Here is a 10,625-nt window from a genome sequence, read left to right as displayed (position 1 = left end):
CCACGTTTAAACTCGTTAAACCAATTGTAAATAATGGCACGAGATAGGGCTTCATTAAGAATTAATTCTAATCGCAACCTATCATAGCTTTGTTCTTGAGTAAGCCCACAACGAAAGTCATAATAAATCATTGACTGAAAATTTTCTCGCGCTAGTTTTATTTTCACATGTAACAAGTGTTTTAGATTTGCCACCAATTCATAAAAACAAGTTACAAATGAATGCAATATACTACATTAGTTTACCAAAGAGTTCTAAAATTGAAATTCAAAAATAATTTTCATTAGCAATGTTTCTAACTGGCCTGTTCTGAACAGTGTTACCCTCCTATTCTTGGTCATTCATTATGGGTTAATAGATAATCAGAAATTCATTGCAGGCCAAGGTTCGAACATATGACTACATTTATTTAGTATTTTGACTTTCTAAAAAATGAGTATAATTGTTGAATACACAGGTTCCGACTATAAACGCTAGTCGTGTATCGCGATAATAAGCCGTTCAAAACATACGCTAGAGTACAAACAATGGTCGCATCAACCATGACTTTATAATTTAACTGACCAATGCTGTACGTGACAATAATTCTAATTTTCACATACAGGATATTCATCCAGTTATCCGGGTACGTTAAATTCAACTATATAAATAGACAATGTTTTTATCGATCACATACATCAAGAAAAGTTTGATTAGCATTAGTTCGATATGTTGAAATTCGTGGTAATATATTTTCAATATTTTTTCGATTCCCATTATATTTTTTTTTATTATGCCCAACTTCCTTAATTATCGCGTTCAGTAAACCATCTAACTATACTAAGTCTACGAATTATATTAAATATTATACTATATCTCATTACGTTTTTAGATACTTTTTTGTTTATCAATGAATAATTATACATTATCATTAAAATCTCAATAATTATTTAAATTGTTTAACCTTGTATTTTAAGCAGATAGCAATTAATATAATACTTATATTTTATAAGCAATGTAAAAAAGTAATTGTAGGAAAAGACCCTTATTGTATGTAACGCAAACATACTTAAAATGAAATAAACACTATTCATCAAACTAGTCTAAAGTGAAATTGTTTATAACGTCAGTAACGGCATAAATAATGTTTTTATTTCAATTTTAGTACTTAATATTGTAATGCTATTATGGACTTTGAAAAAAGTCTAACCTCTTATTACTGCAACGAATTTCGTATATATTGTGACCTATACTTAAGATAGTAAATAAGCTTCACTACTTTACCATTGTGTCCTATATACGAAGCGGAGCATGCTTCACGCTGACCAACAATACTTCATTATAACATATAAATTGCTTACAGATTTTCTTCGCCGCCTTGCTGGCTTTGTCGGCCGCAAAGCCTTTGATCGTGGAGTATGAATATTCAGATCCTCTCGCCTACAGTTCCCCTGTCGCGGTAGACTACTCCTCATCATACTATTCATACCCAACCTACGCAACCACCTATGATTACAACTACTACCCTTACAGTTATTATGTTCGCTAATAAAATGGTTCTTACGTTTTTATTTGTATTATTTGAGCTAAAAATAGAATATCCCGGAATAGATTTCATCGAAATAAATAGGTTGAGTGATGTTTGTTTGCTGTCTAAATACGAAATAATCCAGGGAATTTAGGGATACTTTTTGCTTTGTAGATATGACGCTATTTAAAACAATTTATTTCTGAACGGTGTTCATTTATTTTTATTCTAAGAATACATTAAATGTGCATTCATATGTCAAGTGAAGTAAATTTGAAACAAAAATTTCGCCTATTTTATAAGATTCGACTTTGATTTCATGTTTGTGACATTTTATGATTTTATTTTAGTGACACTAAGTGTTGTAATTGTAGACGTAGACTTAAGATATGCCCGTGTTCGTTACCTTGTTTACGATGTGCTTTTTGGATAAAGAGTTGGTTACTATCAAACGGATCTTGCCATATAAATAGAAATGTTTGTATGTATCTTCCGTACATAGTATTTTTTGATATAATAAAACGTTTGGAACCAAAGATCGATTGACATTAAAAATTTAAATGAGTTCCTTACTTCAAAACATTTAGTTAAAAATTTAAACTCAAATTTATATTTAATTGGTGGAAAGTGCTTAAATTTTTATCCTCTTCGTGGATATACGAAAACACGTGGTGGATTTCTCACGACAAGCACTGGACGTTGTATGTGAACGTGACGACTCGGCATACCAGCGGATAGGCTAACGCAGGACACAAGAAGAAAGAACAAAATCTGAAAAATTAAATTTATTTTAAAAAGGCGGTCACTTTGGCTTGAAGGAATGTTCGAATTAGTGATCTATTTACAGAGCGTGGGCTAAAGTTTTATATTATGTTATGTCTGCTCACAAATATCACACATTAAAATGAGGGCAATCAAACACTTGATACACACAAAACTAAAACTGACATGAGAACATAAGAAGGGGCAGAGCTAACCCGATCCACGCAACACACAATCGAGTAGCAATATCAAAGCAACAATCCTTTAATTACACGGTTAAACTTACAGAGAACTAGTTCGTGGTTAGTCTTTATATAGTTCAAATATTTCTTGGTATATTTTAACGTAATGTTCATGTAAAAAGGTTTCAATAGATACACTATTAAGACTATCAGAATAGAAGCCCATATAATGGGGAATATCACAATTCTATTAATCATCTATAATCTTCACTTTTCCAAATATCTGGAACGTCTTAAAGCCAAAAAGATTTGTTTGATACACGAAAGGCTCTCCGAATTGCGTTTTAGGCAAAATAATAAACACTCACAATAATAATCTAGGCTTGACCCAGGGTTGTAGCACAAATTTGAAGTTGGTTTATGCAGACTGACCATTACAATTCAAAGAATTTATTATTTCGCCGGAAAACGAACCCAGGACTCTCAGTGTTATCAGCTAAGTCGAAGTAATAAATAATTCATAAATATGTTATATTTAGATAAATAAGTCTTACCCTTTTTAGCAGCATGACGTCTGTGTAAAATTGCATTAAGTTATGGAAGTACTTTTTATCGTCAAGGAATTTATACAAAACATATTTTTACAATTAAATCAGATGATTAAGTGCTAACAACCGTAACTTAATAATGTGATGATCTTAATAACCATATATGTCATAGGTAATAAAAATCTACTTCGATGCGTAAGCTAAGCTAGCATTAAAAAATTTAAAACAACTTTTACACAATTTTTCCCATAAAGTATCTCCTCTGATGACTATTACACGCTGCGTTTCATTTTAATGGTATACATTGTAAACTAAAGAAAAATAAACATAGAATTCTGATACTTCACTATTCTGACACTTCGAATTTAATTATATAATATGATAAATCAATTTAAATTGGACTTAGTGTCATCTGATAAAAACATACTATGATATTAGATTGCCGTGTTCGGTATAGATTAGAAAAGTTTTGTCGATGCACAAGGATACAAAAAATTAACGAAAGAGACAATTGTTAAACTGCTCCAAAGGAGACAGATTTTACAAATCTTCAATGCCAGTAGTTTTTTCCATGATGTCAGTCTGCGACATATAGAAAATAGACTCAAATATAAATTACACTTCCTCTCACTCCAACCTCTCTGTCTGTCTGACTGAAGTCTCCAGGGTTTTTTGTTCTTATGTTTATTACACTTACTGGTTTAAGTTCTTTTTTAATATTCCGACAGATTATGTGTAACAATTTCCCGTAACAATGATGTAACAAAAATTGCAGAAATTGCTTATGCTAACGAAATTGTGCAATACATACTTTAAACCACATTCAGTGGTTATCCTTATTATTTATTGAATTAATCCATGTCGAAACGACATTGTTGAATATAGTATTTTCTTTGGTTAACATAGCTTTTACACATTGAAAGTTGAAGTTGAATTGTTTTCTTTCGATATTGTTGAAGTAAACATTTTTTATAAGTTTTAATTAAACAAGATCTACAGTGAAACTAAATTTTAGGGGGCACAAATAACATCTAAAATACTGAAATGGGTGGCACGCATGGTAAGACTAGAAAGACAGAAATAGTATAGGCAGGAATAAAATAATAACGAACATCATGCATTAAAATCATAATCGTGTTAATTTTCAATAGACAAGATTAGTTGTAATTAATGTATAAAATAATTTAAAAAAATACTCTATAATAAGTACAGCAATAAGGCCTTTAATTATTTAATTCAATGTTCCAATCATAGAATCCAAGTCAAGGAAATAATGTAAACATTAATTTGAATTTTCGGTTTGTAGAGATTCCATTTGGTATTCCTTGCGCGTATGACAAGGTTGATTCCAACACTGTGGTGGTATAAAATGATTCGATACGCATCAACAGCTATCATTCATACGACAACTCTCGTCCTTTCATTCAACTAAGAAAACAAAATGTTCAAACTGGTAAGTTTATTTAAACTTTGTTACGAACGAGTGAGTAAAACAATACTAAAGTTCTAGGGTTCTTGGACCTTTTTGAATGGGCTTTTATCGTGTAAATTTCTCATAATATCGAGCAATGATCCGAATATACTATAGGGTGTGCAAATATTTATAATTACATAATAATTCGATAAATTCTGTATGTAGACGACATAGCGATAAATATAATGCTTAGTTGTTGAGTTAGGTTTTAATTCATAGACAAACCTAAAAGTCAAAACTAACAATTATCGTTTATAAGTGTTAGTTAGTTCGTTATCATCAATATTTATTTTTAAAATTTTACGCTTATAGAATAATTATTTTGTGATTCTTTAATTTATATGTCTGAAGTCATAAAAACGGGCATTCACATCTTACATTTTTGTATTTAATACATATCTACCATTTACTCACTAATTTTGCGATTACGTGTGACTACTATAGTATTCGTATTTTAATTAATACATTCTATTATTATTTAATACAAATTTAATATTATTTTACAGTTTGTATTCGCTTGCTTCATGGCTCTCGCCGCAGCCAAACCATCAGTGGTGCCATTAGCGTATACCGCTCCAGTGGCCGCAGCGTACACAGCGCCCGTAGCAGCAGCCTATACCGCGCCCGTGGCTTACAGCGCGTACTCCGCTTATCCCGCTCCCGTCGCCGCTTACTCCGCACCTTACGCAGCTTACTCAGCCTACACATACGCTTCTCCCTACTCCTACTACCTTCGTCGTTGATTTACCAAAGCCTAACCTGTGATATTACATAAATAAATATATTTGGACAGCACACACGGTTTTTTAATCCATCGTCTTCGCCTCGCATCAATTATTTTTATTATTCTATATTATTATATATTACTATTTATAAGTGATTAATCTTCTGTGCCTGAAACATGTGGTCGATTTTTGGGTATATAACTGAGCTGAACTCGAACCTTTACGAATAAGAAAAACTTTATAAAAAAGCTATTCCTTTTTTCTTAACAGGCAACTAGGTATTCGTTTACTACCCTTCTATGCCTCAAGGCAGAATGTTATCCTTCCAATCTGTGGAATGACCTCAAGAATGATAATTGAATAAACTAATGAAACGCCTACTGGTAGTACTTATAAATACTATTATACGAATATTTATAATGATGTTGAAACTATATAATGTTTAAAATTGATTACTACAGAAGAATCTCAATATAATAAGAATAGAATCTGAATAAAAAACTGATACTAAGACATTAATTGCTACAAAGTAGCTTCCAGAAAAAGAAAATATTTTTTTTTTCGTAGACAACAATATAGTACATAGAACAGATGGATGTACTGTTACCAATACATGCTAATATGTCGTATCAAATGTATTTGGTAAGAGTATCTAGGTCCTATAACTTCTTGTATTATATTTTGTATGCGTTCTGTTAGTTGGCAATAGTTAAGTATAAAGCATGTTGTGTTTCCTAGAAAAACTTTTATTAAAAATATATGTAGGTAAACGTTACAAATTGTACTAAAATATGAAATTGAATCAATGTTTTGGATAATCCCCTTTCGTAACTTCTCTTTGCACTTTGTGTACGTAAGCTCATAAGATTCTACGAAACCTACATAACAGTTCATAATGTTTGCCTTATTACCGGATGTTATGTGATCCATCGAGGGAACAAACAATTAAATAACTATATATCATGGATATATGTACCAGCAGTATAACAGCTTGGCACAAAATTGCATGACATGTTTGTAAAAATACTTTAGGTACTAAACATGCACATGCATAAAAACGTGGCACTTATTAATAGTAAAAACATTCAATAAGATTTGTGTCTTTATTACTTCGTATTATTTTGTATTCCGTCAAGGAAGTAACACACAAAATAAGGACGATTCTGGAACTATGTTAATTACATGTAAAGTATTAAATTATAATATTACTAATATAATGAAATGTATTAAGTGGTAAAAAGATCTTTTAGGCTAATTTTTGGATGTCAAATCTTATAAGTCTAATAGTCTTATAAGCCTAGTGAAAGATCATCAAGCCAAATTTTAACGTTTATAGTCTGTCACGTATATACAGTGATACGTACTTTGATATGTTAGAAAGAGACAAAACTTATTCATCGCCGCTACACTGAAACTTCATTGGTGCGTCATTAGATTATGAGAATCGCCTTAGGCGAATACTGTTTACTTCCATTGGAAATTTATAATAAATTGAGTACACTTTATGGGGTTTCAATAAATTACAGCATTATAAATAAACCTTTTTTATGTTTTTTTTAATAACATCAATTATTTTCTTAGTCTTAACTATAATACGATTAATTAATACAGTTAAAATAACATTCTGGCCGAATTTGCACATGGAGTAATGCATGTGTACCTCTGGGCAATCAGCTCTATCCACTTCACCATCTTTAACGTAGAGCGATTAGAATCGTCGATGACCAGTCACTTTCAGATCCTTTGGCGTTGGGTAGAGATGTGGGTGCATCTTGTACCACATTTACTTAGAAGAATGTTCAGAGGAGTTGTTTGGATAATAATAGGATGCAGCTAAGTTTCAACATTGGAAGATTAGGCAGAATACGAAATTCCGTCGATCCACAACTTTACGTTTTTCAAGGCAGTTTTTTCCGTGCACCACTGCCCATAAGTATTTCCAAACTAATTCGACCTAGGGTCTTAGGCTCCTTCAAAGCGTAGCATTTCTTAAAAGGCTGGCAACGCATAACACGTATCACATACCAACCTATGGGCCTTCTGCCGTTTGCCCCTATTATTAAAAAAAAGATACAGAATATCCTATAATAACACTTTTTTGTCGCAATTAAAGCGACGACACTTTGTTAGTGTATTCCAAAGCACTTCACCTAATATAGGAATTCGAAGGTTGCACATAAAGCCGTACCAACACGTGTCTAAGAATTAGATAACACGTGGAAAAATGTTCAAGAATATGAGTTCATTGTATCCTTGAAAGGTAAACAGCCATTGTTAATAGAGATACAGTTTCTTATACAGAACATATTCAAGGAGTACTAAGATGTTACACGAGTGCTGTCTTCTCGAGAACTCTCTTGTCAATATCAGCCGATTGATATTGAAAATGTATGTCTGATAATGGTATAATATTTTGTTGTTGTACATATATGTCGTGACGCGAAAAGAAAAGATCTTTTATATTTTATGCCCCGTTAATTGATTAAATAGTTAATATTGAATCTGATATATGTTTAAAGTCAAAATATCATTAAGAATGCTGTTTAAATATAATTTTATTGATGTTATACTTCTTTTGGCGCTTTAGGGGAAAATTACGAGAGTAAATTCTGACGATGCGCGCACACCGTCACAAAAACCCGACACCCTGAAGTTAGTATAGTCAACATTTTAAAATAAAAAACGTCCATTTCTTTAATTATGTAAACATAACATTTATTTGTGATTTTTAAATAAATTTTATTAACTCGATAATGCGTTATAATAAAACTTTCAATGTATTAAATACCTTGTTTCTGTTATTCGTGTCGATTTTTCTACAAACGTAGAATAAACGCGAAACTTAAAAAAAATAAAAGATTTTTATCTTGTTACGCTAAAGAAGTATAACTTCTAACGCGTGTAGACTCACATGTTTTTTTTTAACCTTAAAAAATATATCATTGAATGGATATACAAGGACAGAACGTATTTTTAACTATTTTCCTAACTCCTGACGTTAGTAAAAAATAACCCGAAAGCAATACACATTTCATTACATGATTTTTCATACTATACAATATTTGTGCAGTGTTTGTCCAGAGGCTTCAGCTTGCGACTAAAAGGCTGGCAACGCACTCGCGAGCACTCTGGCATTGAGAGTGTCCATGGGCGGCGATATCACTTAACATCAGGTGAGCCTCCTGCCCATTTGCCCCCTGTTATATAAAAAAAGGAAAATCTTGAGGAAGCCGGCATGCCTCAAAATCGACGATCTGTATAAGACGGCTGATCACCTACTTGTATATGAAAAAAAAATGAGAAGTGGATTCAATCCGACGCTAAGAGCCATTTAGGATTTTAGCGCCACTAAATTATTATTATCCATCGCAAATAAGCTTGGACCGAAAATGTGCTTGAAGGAAAACTGTGAGACTAAGACAAAAATATATTTTTTCAATTTTTTTTGCTCTTACAATAATAACGACTTTAATCTCTTACGTGTGTTCACTTTTATTTAATTTATATAGAACTAAAGGCAAGCAAGCATTTTTTTATAAATTAAAAAAGCATGTTTCAAATTACTATTTTGAGGCATATATTTTGTATGCAATTGTGACTATCATACGTCTGAAACAGATATGTCAATACCTGGCACAAGTATTATTGCGTAATTTACATAACATATAGAACTATTCTGAATTTGTACTTTGTAAACTATATAAGATCAATTTTGGCCTGAAGTCGTAGGTTCAAACCCCGATTTTAGATCAATGAATATTATGTGTATGTCTTTATTTATCACTCGCTCGTACGAAGAAAGACGTAGTGTGGAAAACCAGAATGCCTAAGATCTGTAAAGTGAATCGCGTTTCATCATAAAACTAAAACTTGTTATGATAAAATACATATATTTTTTGATTGAATTGCGTACATATAAAATATCAAAGAATTAGGCACATGATATTAAATCAGGTCATAATATTCCTTTGGATTTTTAAGTTTTAAAAATGTCATTTTGAAATAGGATTATTTTGAAATATTGCTCGATTTCCGTCGTATGAAATTACTAAAAAGCGTGATTGGTAATATAATATAATCTTAACTATCTGGAATTCAATAAGCAGAAAGTTCTTTGGCAGTACAGCCAAACATATTAATCAGAGAATTTTCAAGCTATTGGAAAGTAAGATTTATCCTTTGTATGTCGAAATCTGCGTTTGATTCCGAGCACGCATCCCCAATGTCAGACAGCGACGTTTGGACTGTGTTGCAAAACATCTCGAACAAGTACTATAAAAACTCAGATAATCCCAACAATTGGCATCATACCTGTATTTGCAGTGCCATCGCAATCTAAACAAAACCAAAATGATGAAAATTGTGAGTATTTTTATTACAATCAATATTTTGTTTAATCATCGCCTTAAATTGTTTAATCCCTAAAGATTTAAATTTATTTTGAAATGACTATCTCGCCCCATAATTAGTCATATAATAAATCCTTTAATTTCAAAGTAAGTTGTTTATTCAGATTGATTAATTATAAAATAACCGCACAATCGGCCTCGTCCACATTCAAAATTTGTGGTCGAAATACTCTCATTTTAATAATTAAATAATAATTATTAACCCTCTTTTTTAGATCGTCCTCATCTCTGCTTTGGTAGCCATCGCAGCCGCCAAACCAGCTCTACTCAGTGCCCCCATCGTAGCAGCCCCTGCGCCAGTGGTCACGGCTACCAGCTCGCAATACTACCACCGTATTAACAATGGACTTGCCGCGTACGTCGCTGCCCCAGCTGCCTATGTTGCACCAGCTTCCCCTGTCGTAGCAAGCTCACCTTACGTAGCCTCCCCATATGTGGCGTCTCCCTATGTAGCATCCCCCTATGTAGCATCCCCTTATGCATCTGCCCCCTATGTCGCCGCCCCCGCAGTATATGCCGTTTAAATTGCCAGTGACCAAAGATGGAACGATAAATAAACTTCTTGAAAATTATTTGGTTATTTTAATTATTTTACGTATTTATATTATATAATAAAACTACAATATTATAACAGATTTAGACTAATGCTTACTTTAATTATACTTAAGTTGTATCAAACATTGCCGAATAAAATGTCATAAAATAATTAATATAATTATTAATATAATATAATATAATAATTAATTAATATAATAATAAATATTAATTGTCATAAAAAATAAACCTTAGGAACCCAAAAAAATATATTTTTCGAATTTATCTGCCTATTCATCACGACTTGGCTAAAGTTTTTTTATAGTTTCACATATGCTTTAATTAGGCTGCGAGCGAAACAAAGAACTGCAACAAAATATTTGTAGTACAAGTAGTCAATAAACATAATTTGTTTAACATAGTATGTATGACGCCTGCGAATATAATAAAGCATTTGCTTTTGCAATTAAGGAGATACTTGCTA

At 32.0% G+C, this 10,625-nt stretch overlaps 1 protein-coding gene and 2 long non-coding RNA genes across 3 annotated transcripts; 2 read left to right on the top strand and 1 right to left on the bottom strand.

Moving 5' to 3' along the window:
• The first annotated feature begins 680 nt into the window (after positions 1-680).
• Positions 681-1,546, top strand: LOC123710004. The gene is made up of 2 exons (XR_006753782.1): positions 681-723; positions 1,343-1,546. It is a non-coding gene; the product is annotated as an uncharacterized LOC123710004 (long non-coding RNA).
• Positions 1,547-2,101: 555 nt separating this feature from the next.
• LOC123710003 lies at positions 2,102-3,036 on the bottom strand. Its single transcript, XR_006753781.1, has 2 exons — positions 3,006-3,036; positions 2,102-2,278 (listed from the first exon to the last, which is right to left on the bottom strand). It is a non-coding gene; the product is annotated as an uncharacterized LOC123710003 (long non-coding RNA).
• Positions 3,037-4,440: 1,404 nt separating this feature from the next.
• On the top strand, positions 4,441-10,147 carry LOC123710001. Its single transcript, XM_045661654.1, has 4 exons — positions 4,441-4,452; positions 4,980-5,075; positions 8,338-8,371; positions 9,998-10,147. Exons 1-4 carry the CDS (start codon positions 4,441-4,443, stop codon positions 10,129-10,131), a joined length of 276 nt encoding a protein of 91 aa, XP_045517610.1. The 3' UTR covers positions 10,132-10,147.
• The last annotated feature ends 478 nt before the right edge of the window (positions 10,148-10,625 follow it).

Source organism: Pieris brassicae, chromosome 5 (assembly GCF_905147105.1).
Source record: "Pieris brassicae chromosome 5, ilPieBrab1.1, whole genome shotgun sequence".
In the NCBI taxonomy this organism is placed as follows: domain Eukaryota; kingdom Metazoa; phylum Arthropoda; class Insecta; order Lepidoptera; family Pieridae; genus Pieris; species Pieris brassicae.
This window is presented reverse-complemented; position numbering and strand designations above follow the sequence as displayed.

What these genes read in the sequence shown, in the direction of transcription:
- LOC123710001 (XM_045661654.1), top strand. An exon ending in CCGCAGCGTACACAGCGCCC is followed by an intron (nt 5,076 to 8,337) that starts GTAGCAGCAGCC and finishes TCTGGCATTGAG; the next exon opens with AGTGTCCATGGGCGGCGATA. An exon ending in GCGATATCACTTAACATCAG is followed by an intron (nt 8,372 to 9,997) that starts GTGAGCCTCCTG and finishes ATGTTGCACCAG; the next exon opens with CTTCCCCTGTCGTAGCAAGC.